The 23,184-nt window shown below is 35.8% G+C and overlaps 1 protein-coding gene across 1 annotated transcript in view; it reads left to right on the forward strand.

Moving 5' to 3' along the window:
* The window catches only part of ARHGAP5 (Rho GTPase activating protein 5), a 77,778-nt gene that overhangs the window by 11,729 nt on the left and 42,865 nt on the right, over positions 1-23,184 (forward strand). The window contains exon 2 of the mRNA XM_040620820.1: positions 1,020-4,907. Within this exon, the coding sequence (XP_040476754.1) occupies positions 1,188-4,907 (3,720 nt within the window). The 5' untranslated portion in view covers positions 1,020-1,187. The remainder of the gene's footprint in view (positions 1-1,019; positions 4,908-23,184) is intronic.

The raw sequence follows: 23,184 nt of genomic DNA on the forward strand, positions 1-23,184 counted from the left end.
AAATAAAACTTTTATAAAAGACTGATTCATTGCTTTCACGTAAATAACCTAAACTAAATTACATGCAACTCTTCAAGGTTATTTCATGTTACTGGTATATCAAATAATTCTAAAAGATTGTCTCAAGTATATAATCTCAGAATTCTTTAGCTTGGTGCTACTCAAAATGTGGTCCATGAGCTTTTGTAATTGTTTTGAGAGGAAATGAATATAGAAATCAAGAACATTTAGAAATAGTTGGACAGTAATTTTATGTCTCTTAAATCTAATTGGGATTTGGAGTTTTTTTAAAAATTTCATTTATTGGGTTTTGCAAAACTGGACTTGCAGTTATGAAAGAAAAATGGATCCTTCACTTTGATAGTTTGGGAAACATTGGTCTAGTTAAATACTCTTGGTATCTGTAGTAACTGTCCATTTCTGTTTTCCTGTTGAAGTATTTGAATATTTTAAATTTGTTTTGGGGCATAAAATTTGATAGACTTTGCAGGAGTGTGTTGAAACTTTATGAAAAATTTTATTTAGTTGTAAAATCTTCTTAAATGAGATTCTGTGTTAGGGAACAAGTTTTGAGGAACAGTGTAATAGAAAGCAGGTTGTTTTTGAAAGTTGTGAGGGAGTTGTTACGGCAGCTAGTACATTTAATTATCAATAAACATAGTCTGTAGTCACAGAAGGCAGGAAAATTGAAGGAGAGAAAAAGACTAGTTATTTCTTCAAACTTATAGGAAGGGGTAGAGACAAAATGCACATTTGGTATATAGGGGCTTATTTTAAATTTTTTGAGACATTACCTTAAATTATGTGTGTAGTTATTTTAATTGTTAGATTTGTCGTAAATTTTGAAGTCATCTTGCTTTATAACAGTAAATCATAAGCAGTCTTTTATGGTGGTTTCCTAAAATACGTGTAATATTTGTTGTTAATGTCTATAGTTCTTTGTTATGAATATCATTAGTGTGTTTATAATGTAATGTGAAATTCATGATTAAGTTTTGTCCTTTTTTTCCTCTTTCTAGGAAGATGATCCATATGATCTTGAAGACCTTTCTGCACAGAAATGAGGGAAGTACAAAGAACCAAATTTAGTTCTGAACTTTGGGATCTGTATTTTGAGATGATTTTATTTTCAGAATGAGAAGTCTATCTGGTTATCTTTATGAATGTAGAGACATGAGAAGAGAGTTATGATGGCAAAAAACAAAGAGCCTCGCCCCCCATCCTATACTATCAGTGTAGTTGGACTCTCTGGGACTGAAAAAGACAAAGGTAACTGTGGAGTTGGAAAGTCTTGTTTGTGCAATAGATTTGTACGCTCAAAAGCAGATGAATATTACCCAGAGCATACTTCTGTGCTTAGCACCATTGACTTTGGAGGACGAGTAGTAAACAATGATCACTTTTTGTACTGGGGTGACATAACACAAAATGGTGAAGATGGAGTAGAATGCAAAATTCATGTCATTGAACAAACAGAGTTCATTGATGACCAGACTTTCTTGCCTCATCGGAGTACGAATTTGCAACCATATATAAAACGTGCAGCTGCCTCTAAATTGCAGTCAGCAGAAAAACTAATGTACATTTGCACTGATCAACTGGGCTTGGAGCAAGACTTTGAACAGAAGCAAATGCCTGAAGGGAAGCTCAATGTAGATGGATTTTTACTGTGCATTGATGTGAGTCAGGGATGCAATAGGAAGTTTGATGATCAACTTAAATTTGTGAATAATCTTTTTGTCCAACTATCAAAATCAAAAAAACCTGTAATAATAGCAGCAACTAAATGTGATGAATGCGTGGATCACTATCTTAGAGAAGTTCAGGCATTTGCTTCAAACAAAAAGAACCTTCTTGTAGTGGAAACATCAGCACGATTTAATGTCAACATTGAGACATGTTTCACTGCACTGGTACAAATGTTGGATAAAACTCGTGGCAAGCCTAAAATTATTCCCTATCTGGATGCTTATAAAACACAGCGACAACTTGTTGTCACAGCAACAGATAAGTTTGAAAAACTTGTGCAGACTGTGAGAGATTATCATGCAACTTGGAAAACTGTTAGTAATAAATTAAAAAATCATCCTGATTATGAAGAATACATCAACTTAGAGGGAACAAGAAAGGCCAGAAATACATTTTCAAAACATATAGAACAACTTAAACAAGAACATATAAGAAAAAGGAGAGAAGAATATATAAATACTTTACCAAGAGCTTTTAACACTCTTTTGCCAAACCTAGAAGAGATTGAACATTTGAATTGGTCAGAAGCTTTGAAGTTAATGGAAAAAAGAGCAGATTTTCAGTTATGTTTTGTGGTGCTAGAAAAAACACCTTGGGATGAAACTGACCATATAGATAAAATTAATGATAGACGAATCCCATTTGACCTCCTGGGCACTTTAGAAGCTGAAAAGGTTTATCAGAACCACGTACAACATCTAATATCAGAGAAGAGAAGGGTAGAAATGAAGGAAAAATTCAAAAAGACTTTGGAAAAAATTCAATTCATTTCACCTGGGCAGCCATGGGAAGAAGTTATGTGCTTTGTTATGGAGGATGAAGCCTTCAAATATATCACTGAGGCTGATAGCAAAGAGGTGTATGGTAGGCATCAGCGAGAAATAGTTGAAAAAGCCAAAGAAGAGTTTCAGGAAATGCTTTTTGAGCACTCTGAACTTTTTTATGATTTAGATCTTAATGCAACACCTAGTTCAGATAAAATGAGTGAAATTCATACAGTTTTGAGTGAAGAGCCTAGATATAAAGCTTTACAGAAACTTGCACCTGATAGGGAATCTCTTCTACTTAAGCACATAGGGTTTGTTTATCATCCCACTAAAGAAACCTGTCTTAGTGGCCAAAATTGTACGGACATCAAAGTGGAGCAATTACTTGCTAGTAGACTTTTACAGTTGGATCATGGCCGCTTACGGTTGTATCATGATAGTACCAGTATAGATAAAGTTAACCTTTTCATTTTAGGGAAGGATGGCCTTGCTCAAGAACTAGCAAATGAGATAAGAACACAATCCACTGATGATGAGTATGCCTTAGATGGAAAAATTTATGAACTTGATCTTCGGCCAGTTGATGCCAAGTCGCCTTACTTCTTAAGTCAATTGTGGACTGCCGCCTTTAAACCACATGGGTGCTTCTGTGTATTTAATTCCATTGAGTCACTGAATTTTATTGGGGAATTTATTGGAAAAATAAGAACTGAAGCTACTCAGATCAGAAAAGATAAGTACATGGCTAATCTTCCATTTACTTTAATTCTGGCTAATCAGAGAGATTCTATGAGTAAGAATCTACCAATTCTCAGGCACCAAGGGCAGCAGTTGGCAAACAAGTTACAATGCCCTTTTGTAGATGTACCTCCTGGTACATATCCTCGTAAATTTAATGAAACCCAAATAAAGCAAGCTCTCAGAGGAGTATTAGAATCAGTTAAGCATAATTTAGATGTGGTGAGCCCAGTTCCCACCAGTAAGGATGTATCAGAAGCTGACCTGAGAATTGTCATGTGTGCCATGTGTGGTGATCCCTTTAGTGTGGATCTTATTCTTTCACCCTTCCTTGATTCTCATTCTTGTAGTGCTGCTCAAGCTGGACAAAATAATTCCCTAATGCTTGATAAAATAATTGGTGAAAAAAGGAGGCGAATACAGATTACAATTTTATCATACCATTCTTCAATTGGAGTAAGGAAAGATGAACTGGTTCATGGGTATATATTAGTTTATTCTGCCAAACGGAAAGCATCAATGGGCATGCTTCGAGCATTTCTGTCAGAAGTTCAGGACACCATTCCTGTACAGCTGGTGGCAGTTACCGACAGCCAAGCAGATTTTTTTGAAAATGAGGCCATCAAGGAATTAATGACTGAAGGAGAACACATTGCAACTGAGATCACTGCTAAATTTACAGCACTGTATTCTTTATCTCAGTATCATCGGCAAACTGAGGTCTTTACACTGTTTTTCAGTGATGTTCTAGAGAAAAAAAATATGATAGAAAATTCCTATTTATCTGATACTACAAGGGAATCAACTCATCAAAGTGAGGATGTTTTTCTACCATCTCCCAGAGACTGTTTTCCATACAACAACTACCCTGATTCAGATGATGATACAGAAGCACCCCCTCCTTATAGCCCGATTGGAGATGATGTACAGTTGCTTCCAACACCTAGTGACCGTTCTAGATATAGATTAGATTTAGAAGGAAATGAGTATCCTATTCATAGCACCCCAAACTGTCATGACCATGAACGCAACCATAAAGTGCCTCCACCTATTAAACCTAAACCAGTTGTACCTAAGACAAATGTGAAAAAACTGGATCCAAATCTTGTAAAAACAATTGAAGCTGGTATCGGTAAAAATCCAAGAAAACAGACTTCCCGGGTGCCTTTGGCACATCCTGAAGATATGGATCCTTCAGATAACTATGCGGAACCCATTGACACAATTTTCAAACAGAAGGGCTATTCTGATGAGACATATGTTGTCCCAGATGATAGTCAGACTCGCATTATTAAAATTCGAAACTCATTTGTAAATAACACCCAAGGAGATGAAGAAAATGGATTTTCTGATAGAACGTCAAAAAGTCATGGGGAAAGGAGACCTTCAAAATACAAATACAAATCTAAAACCCTGTTTAGTAAAGCCAAGTCGTACTATAGAAGAACACATTCAGATGCAAGTGATGATGAGGCTTTTACCACTTCTAAAACAAAAAGAAAAGGAAGACATCGTGGAAGTGAAGAAGATCCACTTCTTTCTCCTGTTGAAACTTGGAAAGGTGGTATTGATAATCCTGCAATCACTTCAGACCAGGAGTTAGATGATAAGAAAATGAAGAAGAAAACCCACAAAGTAAAAGAAGATAAAAAGGTAAGCTTAACTCATAGTAAGTGATATTTATAAAGATATTTGTTTTTGCCTTTTATAATACGTATTTTTTTTAAGATAATTTGACATCATTGAGAACTTAGGATACCTTATATGATTCAGTAAATATAATTAGCAACTCTAATTTTCTGAGTATTTTGTGAGGGTGAATTATTTTCATTACTTTTTAAATTGCCTTCTTTTTACTTGTGCCTTATTTAGTGTAGAAGTTTGAATTCATATTCTTCATTATAATCATTCTAGGTGAATATGTTTGTTTTCCTAATAGAAACCCAGATATAGAGTGATTTTGCTCTTTTTTGTTTGTAAACAAACAAAATTTATCTCTTTTTGCCTTCTTGACCTATCAGTTTTGCAAAATTAATTTGATATACCTGTCTCATTCAAGGATATTAACAATATAGTCAAACTAATAATTTGTAATATTGGAAATGTACTAACAGTTCTAGGAATCTTTTTTGTGGATGGTGGTGTTTTGCCTAAAGACATGCAGAAAATTTTCTGAAGTTTGAGTTGTAGCATTCTAAGTAGCAGTATCTGTTTTCAGTAAATAGTAATTTACCTGATGGTATTAAGCACTAAAAACTTAAATATGTATGCTAAGTTGCATTTAATCATTTTCATTATATCTGTCACAGTGGTACTTCAGCACCTTCACTTTTATAGTATTCTTGACTCTTGAGTGTGCACAAACTTTGTTCAAGATTTTTATGGTTTTAAGATAGCTTTCAGCAGGCTTTTATTCTCCATATTGATAGTTTCTTCATCACTTAACGTTTATAGTCTTAATACATGTTTACTACAGGTACTCTCAACACACGCTACTAGCTAAATATCTTTGGCATCTTTCATCCTCCACCTATTATCACTAGTTCTCCATATACATTTTATCACTGCCCAGAAACTTCAGCATTTTTTCTCAATTTGCTTATGTTATTGATACTACTTAATGCTTATTAACGAAGATAAAGCATTTATAGTCATTCCATTTTAAATTGCTTTTGTGCGTGTGTTATTTTTCCAATTTTGATCATAAGTCTACTTAATTATTTTGGTAACTCTTTGTTGTAATTTCAACTTAGAGAATAGTTGGCAGGAAGAAAGAAGCTTTTATATACCCTTTACTGAGATTTACCAGCTCTTTACGTTTTGTCCTGCTTCCTTGATCTGTTTGGTATGGGTATTTATTGCCGTGTGAGATTAAGTTGGAGATGTTGGACTCTTTTTACCATTAAATACTTTATTTCCTAAGAATAAGAACATTCTCTTAAATAACAACAGTACAGATGCCAAAATCAAGAAATTTGATGATACAGTATTATTATTTTATATGCAATCTGTGATCAAAAACATAGATTTTGGGGGCGCCTGGGTGGCACAGTGGTTAAGCGTCTGCCTTCGGCTCAGGGCGTGATCCCGGCGATCCGGGATCGAGCCCCACATCAGGCTCTTCCACTATGAGCCTGCTTCTTCCTCTCCCACTCCCCCTGCTTGTGTTCCCTCTCTCGCTGGCTGTCTCTATCTCTGTCGAATAAATAAATAAAATCTTTAAAAAAAAAAAAACATAGATTTTGAACATATTGAACATCTTTTTCATTAGTTTTCTTTCCAATTTTTCCTAGTTTTTATTTGGTTCCAACAATAGCGTATATGTATTTTTTATTTTTTCACCTAGTTCTATTTTTTCATATTGTCCATCGTGTTTCAGTTATACTTTTTGGTTATTATGTTTTCCATTTAGCAAGTTATATTAAAACTGGGTGGTTAGGCTTCCAGGTTTTAAATTTTGCTATCATTTTTTATTGCGGTGTCCAGTTTGCGTAAAAGTTTATTCTTTTCAATCATTTCTTTAGGATAAATGTACAGCAATAGAATCACTAAATTGAAGACAGGAGTATTTCGATGACTTGATATTTATTACTCTGCTTCCTTTAGTGTTAATTTCTTAACTGTGAGCACTGTGCAGGGAAGGAGTATGCCAAATTTGTGTTTATATTCTGAAATTTTAGCACAGCCTCTGATTCTGGTTAGTTTATTAATAATGTTCCCTTATTGAATTAAATCTCCTCACACCTGATTTGTCTTTTGTTGTCACTTTACTATACACATGGTCCCTGACTTAGGATGGTTCAATTTAGGATTTTTCAACTTTACGACGGTGCAAAAGCAATAACACATTCAGTAGAAATCATACTTAGGATTTTGAATTTTGATCTTTTCCTGGGCTAGGGTGATGCAGTACAATACTCTTTTGTGATGCAGGGCAATGGTAGTAAGCTGTACGTCCAGTCAGCCAGATGATCACAAGGGTAAACAATCGTTCTGTTTTTCACTTTCAGTACAGTATTCAGTAAATTACAAGATACTCAACACTTTATTAATAGCATAGGCTTGTGTTAGATGATTTTACGCACATGTAGGCTAATGTGTTTTGAGCACATTTAAGGTAAGCTAGGCTATAGTATGATCAGAATGTTAGGTGTATTAAGTACTTTTTTTATTTAATATTTTCAACTTAAAATGGGTTTATTGTATTGGGGTGTAACCCTATCATAAGTTCAGGAAGATAAGTATTTTATTGATTCTAAAATCCAGGGGTTTTTTGTTGGTTTTTTGTTTGTTTTATAGCTCCTAAATCTGGATGTGTCTAGTAATTGATGGCATATCTCAAGTAACACAGGATTTTATTCTTTTTTTTATTGGTACCTAAACTAATGGTGGTGTTTACAATCACCTCATCTTAAAGTTACTGTCTACAGCAATTCATCTTTAATTTTTATTTTTATTCTACAGAGAAAAATGGGCCTAGATTCTCTTCCTCCACACTTGCAAATCATTCATATATTTGATTCCACTCAATCTTTTGTTTAATATACCTCTTTTCATTTGGTGTCCGTCTTTTCTTCATTTCCATTGAAGTGGTGAGTCGGCTTTGAGTCGTATTTATAATCTGCTTTTAGTTGCCTTAACTCAGTAGTTTCAACTGTCTTTTAGAGCTGTTTTAGAATTTCCTTGCATTTCTATAACACATTGCCTTAATTTTTGGATTCATGTATTGTATTTGAATTTTAAGAAAATTGGAGAAATTGTATTTTAGAGGCTTTTGTATCTATACGTAATTTTTAAATCAGTTGTCACTTAAGTGTTTGGTTTCTGTACCTGTGGTCTAAAAAAGATAGACACAGATTACAGTGAAATTTCATAGATACAGTTTTGTGTCACAGTTAGATTTTATGACTTTGTATATATGTACAGCGAAATGCTTTAGCTCACTCCAAGGCTAACTTTATTATTATTTTTAAGTTAATTTAATTTAAATTCAGTGAATTAACATACAGTGTATTATTAGTTTCAGAGGTAGAGGTCAGTGATTCATCAGTTGTATATAACATCCAGTGCTCATTACATCACATGCCCTCCTTAATACCCATTGCACAGTTATCCCATCCCCCCAGCAACCCTCAGTTTGTTGCTATGGTTAAGAGTCTTAATGGTTTGTCTCCCTCTCTGATTTAATCTTGTTTTATTTTTATTATATCACAGTTATCCATGGTATTTTTTTTTTAAGCATTACAGAAAGGCTGGAGCAGTTTAGTACAACTTAGTTTGCCTAAAAATTATTTTCATTTTGTCATCTGGACTTGAGTAATTGCCATCTCATGTTTCAGTTCAGTAAGCATTCATTAAAAACCAGCTAAACACTTAAAGTTTGTACAAAAAGCTGTTGAGGATATGAAGAGTTGAAGACATGCATCCCTTAAAGAGTTTAAATGGTAGTTTGAGACATCATACCTTGTGCTTGGGGCAGTGTTAAGAAAGTACTACTAGAGCAATTTAAGGGAGCATAGTGTAATTGCTAAGTGCACATGGTCTTGAGCCAGACTTTTAGGATTTGAATTCAGGCTCTGCCACTTACTAACTGTAAGCGCATAACCTCTCTGCACTTCCAACTAGGAAAATAGAGGTAATCATATTTCTTAGGACTGCTATGAGAAAACAGTTCATACTTATTTACAGCAGTGCCCGACATATTGATAAATTTGTTAAACAAAAAAGTATCTTCACTGTTTTGCGATAGTATTGTTTAAATATAAATATTAAAAGACTATAGGCAGAGAGATTGCCATAGAGTGTGTAGAGTTAACTTCAGAGAACTTCATGAAGAGAAAGGTGTAAATCACCACTTTTGGGTATTTTGACTGGCTTTGAAGAAGGAGAAAATATATATTAGGTGGGGAGAAACATTTGTACAGGGGCATAAAATTGTGACTAAAGTAAGGTGAGAGATGATAGGAAACTTCCCTTATTTCGGTATTGAGAAATAGCATTACATTTATAAAAATAAAAACTGAAGAGCTAGTTTGAATCCAAAAGCAGTTAGTTAAGGAAGGCCAGAGGAGCAAGGAAAGTTGTGTTGGACTTCAGGTGGAAGGGAAGAGATTGGTATCACATAGTCTAGATGAAAAGCTAATGTACATATACAGTTTTTTTTAATTTATTTTTAAATTTTTTTAACTGGGCTCCACACTGAGCATCAAGCTCAGCGTGAGGCTTGAACTCAAAACCCTAAGATAGAGACCTGAGCTGAGATGAAGAGTTGGACGCTTAACCGACTGAGCCACCCAGGTGCCCCCAGTTTATTTATTTATTTAATAATTTATTTTAAAGTAATCTCTATACTATATCCAGTGTGGAGCTCAAACTTAGAATCCCAAGATTAAGAGTCACATGCTCTACCAACTGAGCCAGCCATGTACCCCTGCATACTCAGTTTTAAAGTTATAGGGGTACAGAGACCAAATGAGAAATCAGTAAAGCTAGAAGTTGATTCTTTAAGACTAGAAAAATAGATAAACATCCTGCAAGATTGATCAGAAAAAAAGACAAGGCATAATTATTATTTTTTTTTTAAGATTTTATTTATTTATTTGACAGAGATAGAGACAGCCAGCGAGAGAGGGAACACAAGCAGGGGGAGTGGGAGAGGAAGAAGCAGGCTCATAGCAGAGGAGCCCGATGTGGGGCTCGATCCCACAACACCGGGATCATGCCCTGAGCTGAAGGCAGACGCCCAACCGCTATGCCACCCAGGCGCCCCGACAAGGCATAATTAAATACTGAGAATGAAAAAGGGAACATAATTATAGATCAGATTAAAAAAAGAATACTGTCAACAACTTTATGTCAAGACATTTAGAAAGTATAAACAAAATTAACTCCTAAAAATATATAATTTACCTAGATAAGAAAGCTTTGAATAATCCTATAACTATTAAATAAGTTGTAATAGTTCTGTCTTGCGCAAAAATACCCTGCCCAGATCATTTGCCACAAGACTTTTCAAGGAACAGATTGTTTCAGTGTTCTACAAACTGTTCCACCAAATAGAAGGCAGAAGAATACGTTCTTTAATTCATTCTATGAAGTCCTCTAGGCTTAATTTCAGAACCAGACAAGGATGGTATAAGAAAGGAAAATTATAGTCCTGTTTTCCTTAGGAGTGTATATGGAAGAATCCTAAATAAAATACAGATCCGCAGACCCTTGACTGCAATTTTGAAATCCAACAACTTAATGAAAACGAAGTTGTTCTTTTTTTTTTTTTTTAAACTTTGCAGCATAATCTGATTTGACCTGTTCTTGATGGCAGAATCTGATTTGAGGCTATTTTTGACCATTATTTATTTTATATAGAGAAATTTCTGTACAGTTCGCTGCAAAAATATTAGTGTATTTGAGTAGAGTGTACCTACCCACAATTTAATGGGGTTACATAATTGACATTTTTTGTGCTGTACATTATGACTAATGTCTAAAAATACCCAAATTCTAAAACCTGTTTTCCTCAAGGGTTTTAGATAAGTGATTTTAGCCATGTAATAGCAAAAAACATGCAACAATATATGAAATTAAGTGAAAACAAGTGAAATCTGCAAAAAATATCCTAAATGGGGGAAATGGATTCCTTTTCCAACCTGGAACAAGATAATGTACACACTATCACCACTTTATTCAGTATTATGTGGAGATGCGACTCAAAGGAAAAAATAAAAGCATGAATATTGGAATGGAGGAAACAAAATTGTCATTATTGGCTGATGTGATAATTTATAGTAAAAGCTAAAAAGAATCTACAAATAAATTATTAGTTGATAGAAGAGTTCGCAAAATAACTTGATATATATCAGTAACCAAAAGTCAATTGCATCTCTATATATCAGCAATAAACAACTAGTAAAAATAGAGAGGGTATCACTTAAAAAAGTATGGTAGATTATCCAGTGCCTGGGAGTTATTATAACTCCCAAACCACTGTGTAGAAAGGTAATAAGAGTATTGAAAGACAGTGAAAAAGATCTAAAGAAATAGGGAACTCTAGTGCCATCCTATCTATGAAGTCACTGCTCTTCAGACTAATCTCTGGATTCAGTGTTTCATTCAAACTGTCAGGTTTTTAGGTAATTTCACACACTGATTCTATCCCATATATGGAAGAGTAAAGAGCCTAGAATAGGACACTTAGGAAAGGAAGTGGTGGAGTGGTGGTGATGGGTGTATGTGCTTATTTTATCAGATAATGTAAACCTTTGTCATGTAAGACTGGTATTGGCACAGAAATAGGCACACTGACCAATGGAATTGAATAGAGCACCTCAAAACATAGTCTTCTGGCTTGGAGCTGTTATTCCAACATAGTACCCATATGGGGCTGTTGCAGTGTAGCTAATCTGAATTGGGATATATGCTAGTCTAGAGAGTAAGGAATGGCCTCCCTGAGAAGTATCATTTTATGTCCAATCTGATGGGTTAATAGAACTTAACTAGGGGAATAGTTGGGTGGATGGAAGAATTATTTAGTGCTGAATAGAGTGTTCATATTGGAAAAGGGAATGTGGTATGTTCTTTAAAGAGGCCACTGTGGGTGGTCATTAATCTGATGAAGGTGCTGGCATGCTTTCTGTAAAGAGCCAGTTAGTAAGTATCCTAGGCTTTGCAGGTAATTCAGCCTCTGTTATAACTGCTCATATCTGCTGTTGCAGTACCAAAGCAGCCATTGACAGTATGTAAACAGATTGAGTATGGCTGTTTTTAAAAATAAGGGAGCAGGCTGGATTGGGTCCCCAGGCCATAGTTTGCTGACCCTTGCTCTATGGGAGAGAGTAGTTCAAAGAGAGATTTGAGAGTTGGGGCTAGATTTGGACCTTTATAGCATTGTTAGACATTTTTGTTATTTAGCTTTAGAGTAATTTGCAACTAGACAGTGAATGGATTTGAAATCACTTCGTTTCAGTGTGGAGAATGGGTTAGGTTAAGTGATGGAAGACTAATTGGCATATTACAGTAGTCTAAATAAACCGTGATGAAGGCTTTGAGTAGTTGTAGTGGGGAGGGAGAATGGTGGCAGTGGAGAGAATGAGATGAATTTGAGAGTACTTAAAATCCCTAAGATATGAGGGAGAAGAGCGAGGATGGTGAATGAGATAGGGAAAGATACCTTCTTGGCTTCTAGCTTATGCAGCTTCAACAGTGATGATGCTATTTATGATGTAGAACATTAGAAATTTGCCAGGTTTGGAGTTGGGGAGTGGGGATTAAAACTTTGGCTTTAGAATTCAAGTGGAGATGTCAATTTGGCAGTTAGATGCACCATTCCTCACAGGAGAGGTCTGAGCTGGAGATAACATATTTAGGGGACAATGAAGTAGAGATAGCAATAGATGAAATTGACCTAGGGGGAGGGTACAGAGGAATGCCTGTGAGCCTTGAGGAACTGCCAGTGTTGAATGGCCAAGTAGTAGAGGTGATCCTTAAGAACAGTAGGCGGAGAGTAATAGTAACACTTACTCTTTCTGAGCTTGATTCCTTCACTTGTAAATGAGTGATTATAATATTTGGAATTGGGATGGAAATCAGAATGTGTTTGAAATGCTTGCCATGTAGCAGTGCTTAATAAATGCTGTATAGTATGTATCAGGCCTGAAATATCCCCGTATACTCTGGCTGTATTTCACAACAGTCCTTTGTCCCATTATGCTGGATTAGTTTCTGGACTTATTTTTTAATTAAATACTCTTACGATTTATGAACCTGAGTTTATGCATTTCTTTGCTTTTTTGCCCCCTCTGAGAGGAAAGCTCATTCTGTTTACCTTCATTCTTTGATTCTAAGATGGGAGCTATAGTCCAGGAATCTTTTCTCAGATTTCTTAACACCTGGAAAATCATAACTTTTGTGCCCTAGTGGCCTCTAAGGAAGGCTCGGGGTTCTGTTTCTCTTAAACTGGGCTTGTCATTCAAAGAAGGCTTTATGCTTGATTGCCCTTTATACTCCAAAATGAGTTTAGTATTAGAGATCCAAACCTCATATGACATTTCTTGATTGCAACCATAGGAATTATTTTGTTTAAATTGTACACATATAAATATTTCTACGTAAATGAAATCTCAAAAAATAACACTTGCCGCTACTGTACGTGTTATTTTGATTTTCTGGTCTTACAGTGAAATGAAGAGGTGCTGGTTGTGACCTACTGAATTGAAAGTGCCTTAAGAGGAGGAACTGAATGAGAAATTTGAGTTGTATTTGCAAAATTGCCGTTTTTTAACACCCTCATTCAATGAAATGAGGTATAAGTGTGTTTAATCCAGTTTGGTTTCTCTTAAGTATCTATTTCAATGCTGTTATCTTGATTCAGACGGGAAATAGTAAAATACTTTGTAAATTTTATGGTGTTAGAGTAAGTTGGTAGTATGATGATTTTTCATTTTTAGCTTCTTTTAAAATCGTTTTCCTATCTTCCAGGTCCTGAATCTTTTCATTCTTTTATTTATATTAGCGACTACCAATTCCTATTTTCAAATGTTGCTTCCAGTCTGTATTATTTTCTGTTTACTGCTTCCTTCTTACTAAACCTCTCAGATATATCTTAGAAGATTCTACTGCTGTAGCCATTGTAACACGGTTTGGGGAAGAATACCAAAATACCTTCAAAACAAACTGTGAAGAGATAGATGTCTATATGTATAAATTGAGTCACAGAATGTTAATTTAATATTAGTAAATAGTGAATTGATACCCTAATACTAATTAGTATGGTAGATCCTTTAGAATGTAATAAATCTTAGGTCTAGAATTATTTGACTTTCTGACTTCTAGAATCTTAGTCTTTATTAAGTAAAATACCTTTTAAAAATACTCCTACCCAAACAGTGGTGACCCAATATTTTCTCTTGATCCATAATTGTTCATTCCAGATAGTAATGAGATACATGTCTGTATTGAATTATTGTTTGTCTATATCAAAATGCATAAGTTACAGGGTAAGTTTGCTTTTCATTTTTAGTGTATATTATTTAACCTCACAGTTATTTGATGGACTGTCAGTGTTCACATCTGGAAGAATTTTAATGAAGGCTGAATAAAGGTTGGATGCTAAAAAAGCTTATTGTAGAAAGAGCAATACTTGAGATCGGATACAGATAAGGGGTAGAGGTAGACTTTGTTTAATGAGCAAGGTCATTTAATAGTCTTGAACTGCTTGAAAGCTTCAGTTTTTTTTTTTACCTATTCTGGGAGAGTACCTTGGTTAGATTTCTTGTCAGTTGACAGAGTATCCATTATATCTATTATTGTCTTGCAGAATTTCCTTGGGGGAGAGTGTGGGTCACTCTTGTAAAGGCAGTATGTTCAGAAGAATGAGAAGGTTGCTGTCCCAGACTCTTCAATCAGCATGTTTTCCTATTTACCTTGAGTTGGGTTCTATATCCATTCCTAACCAGTGAACTCTGGCCAGGAAAATAGAGTTTATGGTACTGAATTCGGCCTGAGCCTTTATCCCTAGAGCTCTGGGTGGTTGCCTTTCCCCCAAATTGGGATGAAAACCATAATATCTGTTACAAGCAAGATTTATAATTAATCTTTATGGCCTGGTACATTATGTTCACTGTTGTCAGTTGAAGTCATTATGAGTATGTGGCTTTAGTTGTGGTGACAGAAGAACCATTTGTATGTTTTTTTTTTTTTTTTAAGTAATTACCATTTATTTTAACTTAAGGAAACTGTCATTTTATTCAGCGGGCATCTTACTGAATGTCCACTATGCCTGAGCACTGTTTAAAGCTAAGAATACAGAAATGAGGGGCGCCTGGGTGGCTCAGTCGTTAAGCGTCTGCCTTTGGCTCAGGGTGTGATCCTGGCATTCTGGGATCGAGCCCCTCATCAGGCTCCTCCACTGGGAGCCTGTTTCTTCCTCTCCCACTCCCCCTGCTTGTGGTCCCTCTCTCACTGGCTGTCTCTTTCTCTGTCAAATAAATACATAAAATCTTAAAAATACAGAAATGAATTGGTTGTGGGTTCTGCTGTCAAGGAATTCAGTCTAGTAAAATATGATTTTGTTGAAAATAAACATTTTATATTTTCAGCAAGATTTAGCAAGACTTCTGGCTCTTTCATATCTCTAATTTCATTTGGAAAGCATTTGGTGAGGTGTTCTTTAGTAACCATTTCACTTGCTTTCTTACTGGCTAATTGGCTAAATTGGTCTATGCCTGATTAGTTATATGGCATTTCTAAAATTTCTCATAAAGTTGGTGGCATTTCTGGTGTTGGGTATATCATTTTATGATATTATATGGGTGTGGATATATAAGGTGAGTATTTGTATTTTACTATTCCTTTGAACTTGTTCTGTGCTGTCCATTTGACCATGATTTAGTACTTTTCAAATTCAGATTGAAATGTAACTAGATGGTCAGTTTTTAAGGTGTATTTATTTTACTCCTTTGTTCTAATGGGGCTTAATTTAAATGGCGTGCTTGTTTTCACTAATTTAAAAGCAAATGTAAATTTCTTTGCCATGGCTTTCTATTCAAACTTTTTTTCTTAGCTTTCATGTATTTTGAATGTTTAGCAAAAACTGGCACACAACAAATACTGAAATTACTTTTCTGTAGCACTTTAATTATAATTGTTAGAATATATTAATATATCAAGGAGTCACTTAACTGCTGTTACATAGAATATTCTTATTATAATTTGATACCAATGGACAATTGTTACTATACCAAGACTTATGGGTAATTTTATAGGGTCATCAATTTTACATACTCCAAAATTTGGCATACTGCAAATTGTCCCACTTTATCCTAGGAGAGTTATTTCTACAATAGGTATAGTTTTATGATTTCTAACTCTGTAATGTTTTCTTGTCATCCCAGCTGATGTTGTAAAAGAGTCCTCAAGTAAATTAGGCTTAATCTATGACTGCGAAAAGAGAAACCCCAGGACTGCTTTTTAGAAGTATTAATTTTTGTTTCCAATTTTTAGAACAAAATATAAGTGTGTGACAAAAGTGATCTTGTGATTGTATCTAACTTTGTCCAAACGGAAGTTACACCTTGAATACTTTGTACAAAGTAACAGTTTTGAGCTTCAGGGGAAGCATTCTTAGCCTTTGAAAGTTTGAGGAAAAGTCTGGGTATTTTCCTTGGAAAAATGAACATGCACAAAATTTTACTGGAGTTTTAAGGGTTTCATATACTTTCTAAAGCCGCCGACTCTAGCTTAAGAACCTCTTGATAATGAGGAAAGAGGAAGAGAAACTGAAGATTTTTTTCTTTCTCTCTTGATCCTCTGATTGGCAATCATTAGAGTAACAGAAAGTACTTAACAGATTAGTTGTGAAGCAAAGGGAAAATCGGTGGTTTTAAGAATGAAGTACTGAATGTAACAAAATCCGTTTTCATGTGAATATACTTAAAAATATATATTTGGGGAAACTGGGAGGAAATCCACCCATTATTCATTGGAATAGCTAGATGTTTTGCTAGGACCCTCTCCGGATGATGACGTATTTGTTTTTTGGTTGGTGAAGTTGTTAATGACATTAATAAAATACCTGTGAAGTAGATCATTTATGTTGAAATGCTTTATAGGGAGATGGCATCTTAGAGATGAATCAGTGCTAGAACTAGTTTGTCTGTTAGTTTGTACAAGAACCCAGACCACATTTATTTACCCTCAGTTACTGTCTCTTCCCTCTTTTCACCTAGTGTTAGCTTAAAGGGTGTGGAAGAGTCTTCACACCATCCCTGATTTCCAAAGTGTGGACTCTCAGTCAGTACCTTTAGCTTTTACAGACTTCTTTAAAAAGGATTAAGTAAACCTTGATGGAGTCCTGGCTCCCATTAAAGCCTTCTTTCTTACACGGATATAAGTATGTGCTCCGATGTAATACTTACTCCTGTCATCTAAAGTAATTGCTTTGTAGTAGTTTTATCGCTTTGTAGTTTAGTAAGTTTTTTCTTACTCCACTCTAAGCTGAGGGCAGTTACGATTATCATTCATCTTTGTGTTCCCTACAGTAATGTTTCTCAACCTTGAGTTATGTATTGACCTTTTTTAAAGTTAAAATTCTCAGACTTCCCAGAAATCCATCTGTAGTTATCTCCCAAACTTGAGTTCTTTGTCCTTGTTTTTATTAGCCTAGCACAATCATTCTCAACCAGGGTCACTTTTGCCCTCCAGGGAACATCTGGCAATGTCTGGAAACACTTTTGGCTGTCACAACTAGGGTAGGGAGTAGCTACTGGTAGCTAGCTCCTGGGTAGAAGCCAGGGTTTCTGCTAAACATCTTAGCAATTCATAGGTGATCTCCCACAACAAAGAATTATACAGCGCAGAGTGTCAGTAATACTGAAGTTGAGAAATCCTGTGTAACAGAATATGGTCTTTAGGGAAATTCCTGTGAGATTCTAGAAGTCAGTCATACAAGACATGTTTGTGCCTGCTCATTATGAAAGACAGGATTTTCCTCATAGGTCATAGCATTTACTTCCCTCTGCATATCATGATTGGATGAGAATGTGTTTTCAGGAAGGAGCTACTGTGGGCCAAAGCTACATGCTGTTTATTGCTGTTTATCTTACGTGGCTGATCTTTATTCTGCTCTAAAGTACGTTGATACATTTCATTGTCACAGTCTTAAAGTTGTCATAACTTCTTATTTGGATTATTGTGATGATCTTTTTTTAAAGTAGTAATTTTAATGTGAGATAATTGTAGATCGGCGTGCTGTTGTAAAATAATGCCAAAAGATCCCAATATGCCCTTTGCCCAGTTTCCCACAAATGTAACATCTTGCAGAACTGTAGTACAATATCACAGCCAGGGTATTGATGTTAACACAATTCACAGATCTTAACTTAGATTTCCCCAGTTTTACTTGTACTCATTTGTGTTGTGTGTGCATGTATTTAGTTCTATTCAGTTATTCACATGGGTAGGTTTATGTATTGACCACTACAAGATGCAAAACAGTTCTGTGACCAACAGATCTCTTCTGTTGTCTTTTTATAAGCCACACTCTCCTCTTTCTTCACTCCCATTCATTACTCCTGGCAACCACTAATTTGGTTTCCATTTGTCATTTCATAATTTTGGCAGTTCTAGAATGTTATATACCATATGAAACTTTGAGTTTGACTTTTTTTTTTTCAGCATAATTTCCTTGAGATTCAGTCAAGTTGTTGCCATAAAGCATTAGTTTGTCCCTTTTTTTGTTGAGTAATATTTTATGTTGTAGATATACCACAGTTATTTAACCTGTTGAAGGGCATCTGTTGTTTCTAGTTTGGGGCTATTATGAATGAAGGACCTATGAACCATAAAGTACAGATTTTTTTATATAAATACAAGTTTTCATTTCTCTGGGATAAATGCCCAAGAGTGCAATTACTGGGTCATTTGGTATTTTCATATTTAGTGTTATTAGAAACTGCCAAACTGTTTTCCAGATTGGGTATACCATTTTAGATTCCCACTAGGAATGTGTGATGGATCGTTTCTCCATAGCTTCACTAGCATAGGTGGTGCAGTAACTTAAGTTTTTGTGTCTCCTGTTTACTCTTGCTTCCAACTATTCTTCTGTGCTGCTTTCTGAGGGATAATATTAAAATAAAGTACCTAATCTCTCTCCCTGTAAAATATATTTTGTAGCCCCTGTATAAAGTTCGGATTTCTTAGGGACCTACCTAAACTCATTGGCAATGTGGCCCTTACATACCTCTCTGCCCACATTATTCATTCCTGCACATTACAGGTGTATTGAAATAGATGTAAAATAGATGCAAAATAGTAGCAGTCTGAGAGCTGTTGTAACAGTTAAGATTATACATGTAATATGACCAAGTACCTAATATACAGTAAGCAGTAAATGCAGTTTCTAGTGATTCTTGAGTGCTTATGCTGACGTATGGTAGGCATCCAAGTGTGTAGATGAATAAGTACAGACCAGATTCTTTCTAAATTTCTGAAATATCCCTGACCTCATCTCTTCCTTTTTAAGTTCTAACTTTTGAAGTCTGAATTTAAGCCGTGCATTCAATTATTTTGACACGTAATCACGTACTATTTCTATACGTGCTGTTAATTAAATGACAGGTAGTGAGATTTTTTTTCCTCCATAATGTATTTCTTGAGAACATTAACATTACTTCCACTGATTTTTGTATTGTGCACAATATCTAGCGTGATGCTATGCAAATAGTGCTCAGTTCTTACGCACTATTGGAAGTACATCACTGAACACTGGCAGATAGTCCAAGATGACAGAGGAGTAGGAGACCTTAGTTTTCATCTGGTACCAGGAATTTAGCGAGATAGCTATCCAGTCATTCTGAACACCTGTGAACTCAACTGGAGATCTAAGAAAAGAATAGCTGCAACTCTATAATAGCAAGACCACTTTCTGTAAGAATGACAAGATGGAAAAACTCACCTCAAAGAGAACAAGAAGCAGTACTGACTGCCAGGGACCTAATCAGAATGGATACAAGTAAAATGTCAGAACTAGAGTTCAGAATAATGATTATAAAGGTACTAGCTGGGCTTGAAAAAAAGCGTAGAAGACACTTAGAGAATCCCTTTCTGGAGAAATAAAAGAATTGAAACCTAATGAAGTTGAAATAAAAGGCTGTTAATGAAATGCAAAAAAAAATGGAGGCTATAACTCCTAGGGTAAATGAGACAGAAGAGAGAATTAGTGATACAGAAGACAAAATGATGGAGAATAAAGAAGCTGAGTAAAAGAGAGAGAAACAACTACTAGATCATAGGGGAAGAATTCAAGAGATAAGTGATACATGAAGTGAAACAATATTAGAATAAGTGGGATCCCAGAAGAAGAGGAAAGGAGGGGGCAGAAGGTATGTTGGAGTGAATTATAGCAGAGAACTTCCCTAATCTAGGGAAGGAAACAGGCATTTAAATCCAGGAGGCACAGAGAACCCGCCCCTCAAAATCAATAAAAATAGGTCAGCACCCTGAAATAGACATTGTGTATACTGAAACTTGCGAATCTCAGAGACAAAGAGAAAATCCTGAAAGCAGCTCAGGACAAGAGGTGCGTAACCTACAAGGGTAGAAACATTAGACTGGCAGAAGATCTAGCCACAGAGACCTGGCAGGCCAGAAAGGACTGGCATAATATATTCAGGGTGCTAGATGAGGAGAATATGCAGCCAAGAATACTTTATCCAGCTACGATGTCATTCAAAATAGGAGGAAAGTTAAAAAGGTTCCAGCCCTGTAAGAAATACTAAAAGGGATCCTTTAAGCGAAGAGAGAGCCCAAAAGTAACAGACTAGAAAGGAACAGAGACAATATACAGAAACAGTCACTTACCAGGTAATACAATGGCACTGAATTCCTATCTTTCAGTAGTTACTCTGAATGTAAATGGGCTAAATGCCCCAATCAAAAGACACAGGGTATCATCAGACTGTATAAAAAAGTAAGACCCATCAATCAGCTGTCTACAAGAGACTCATTTTAGACCCAAAGACACTTCCAGATTTAAAGTGAGAGGGTGGAAAGCCATTTATCATGCCAGTGGACATCAACAGAAAGCTGGGGTGGCAATTCTTATATCAGACAAATTAGATTTTAAACCAAAGACTGTAATAAGAGATGAGGAAGGACACCATATCATAATTAAAGGGTCTATCCAACCAGAAGATCTAACAATTGTAAATATTTATGCCCCTAACATGGGAGTGCAATTATATAAGCCAATTAATAATGAAATTAAAGAAACACATCTATAATAATACAATAATAGTAGGGGACTTTAACACCCTCCTCACTGCAGTAGACAGATCATCTAAGCAGAAGATCAGCAAGGAAACAAGGGCTTTGAATGACACACTGGACTAGATGGACTTCACAGATATGTTCAGAACATTCCATCCCAAAGCAAGAGAATAGACATTCTTCTCGAGTGCACATGAAACATTCTCCAGAATAGATCACATCCTGGGTCACAAATCAGGTCTCAGCTGGTACCAAAAGATTGTGATCATTCCCTGCATATTTCTGGACCACAATACTTTGAAACTGGAACTCAATCACAAGAGGAAATTTGGAAAGAACTCAAATACATGGAAGCTAAGGAGCATCCTACTAAAGAATAGATGGGTCAACCAGGAAATTAAAGAAGAATTTTAAAAATTCGTGGAAACAAATGAAAACACAACTGTCCAAAACTTTTGGGATGGAGTAAAGGCAGTCCAAAGAGGGAAGTATATAGCAGTAAAAGCCTTTCTCAAGAAACAAAAAGGTTTCAAATACACAACCTAACTTTACACCTAAAGGAGCTGGGGAAAGAACAGCAAATAAAGCCTAAACCCAGCAGGAGAAGAGAAATAAGATTGGAGCAGAAATCAATGAAATACATGGAAGAAATACAAACAAGTATAACAACATATTATGGGCAAGTATTTGCCAACAAATTAGGCAGTCTAGAAGAAATGGATGCATTCCTAGAGATGTATAAACTACCAAAACTGGAACAGGAAGAAATAGAAAACCTGAACAGACCCATAACCAGCAAGGAAATTGAAGCAGTAATCAAAAATCTCCCAACAAACAAGAGTCCAGGGCCAGATGGCCTCCCAGGGGAATTCTACCAAACATTTAAAGAATTAATACCTATTATTCTGAAGCTGTTTCAAAAAATCGAAATGGAAGGAAAACTTCCAGACCCTTTCTGTGAGGCCAGCATTACCTTGATCCCAAAATCAGACAAAGACCCCACCAAAGAGGAGAGTTACAGACCAATATCCCTGATGAACTTGGATGCCAAAATCTCACCAAGATACTAGCCAGCAGGATCCAACAGTACATGAAGAGGGTTATTCACCATGACCAAGTGGGATTTATTCCTGGGTTGCAAGGGTGGTTCAATATCAGCAAATTGATCTGTGTGATACCCTACATTAATAAAAGAAAGGACAAGAACTGTATGATCCTCTCAATAGATGAAGAGCAGAAAAAGCATTTGACAAAGTACAGCATCCTTTCCTGATTAGAACTCTTCACAGTGTAGGGATAGAGGGAACTTACCTCAATATCATAAAAGCCATATACAGAAAGCTCAGAGCAAGTATCATTCTCATTGGGGAAAAACTGAGAGCTTTTCTCCTAAGGTCAGGAACACGGCAGGGATGTCAGCTCTCACCGCTTCAACATAGTACTAGAAGTCAGACAACAAAAAGAAATAAAAGGCATCCGAATTGGAAAGAAGAGGTCAGACTCACTCTTCGCAGATAACTTGATATTCTGTGGAAAACCCAAAAGACTCTGCCCCAAAATTGCTAGAACTCATACAGGAATTCGGCAAAGTGGCAGGATGCACAGAAATCAATGCACAGAAATCAGTTGCATTTCTGTATACTGACAGTGAAACAGAAGAAAGGGATTATAAGGAGTTGATCCCATTTACAGTTGCACCCAGAACCATAAGATACCTAGGAATAAACCTGACCAAAAAGGCAAAGGATCTGTACTCAGAAAACTAGGCAACACTCATGAAAGAAATTGAGGAAGACACAAAGAAATGAAAGAATGGTCCATGCTCATGGATTGGAAGAAATATATTAAAATGTCTATGCTAGAGCAGTCTATACATTCAATGCAGTCCCTATCAAAATACCATCAACTTTTTTCATAGAGCCGGAACAAATAATACTAAAATTTACATGGAACCGGAAAAGACCCCAAATAGCCAAAGGAATGTTGAAAAAGAAAACCAAAGCTGGTGGCATCACAATTCCGGACTTCAAGCTCTATTACAAAGCTGTAATCATCAAGACAGTATGATTGATACTGGCAGAAAAACAGACACATAGATCAGTGGAACAGAATAGAGAACCCAGAAGCAGACCCTTAACTCTGTGGTCAACTAATCTTCGACAAAGGAGGA

The sequence above is a fragment of the Ursus maritimus genome, unplaced genomic scaffold (genome assembly GCF_017311325.1).
Source record: "Ursus maritimus isolate PB19 unplaced genomic scaffold, ASM1731132v1 scaffold_36, whole genome shotgun sequence".
Classification (NCBI taxonomy): Eukaryota; Metazoa; Chordata; class Mammalia; order Carnivora; family Ursidae; genus Ursus; species Ursus maritimus.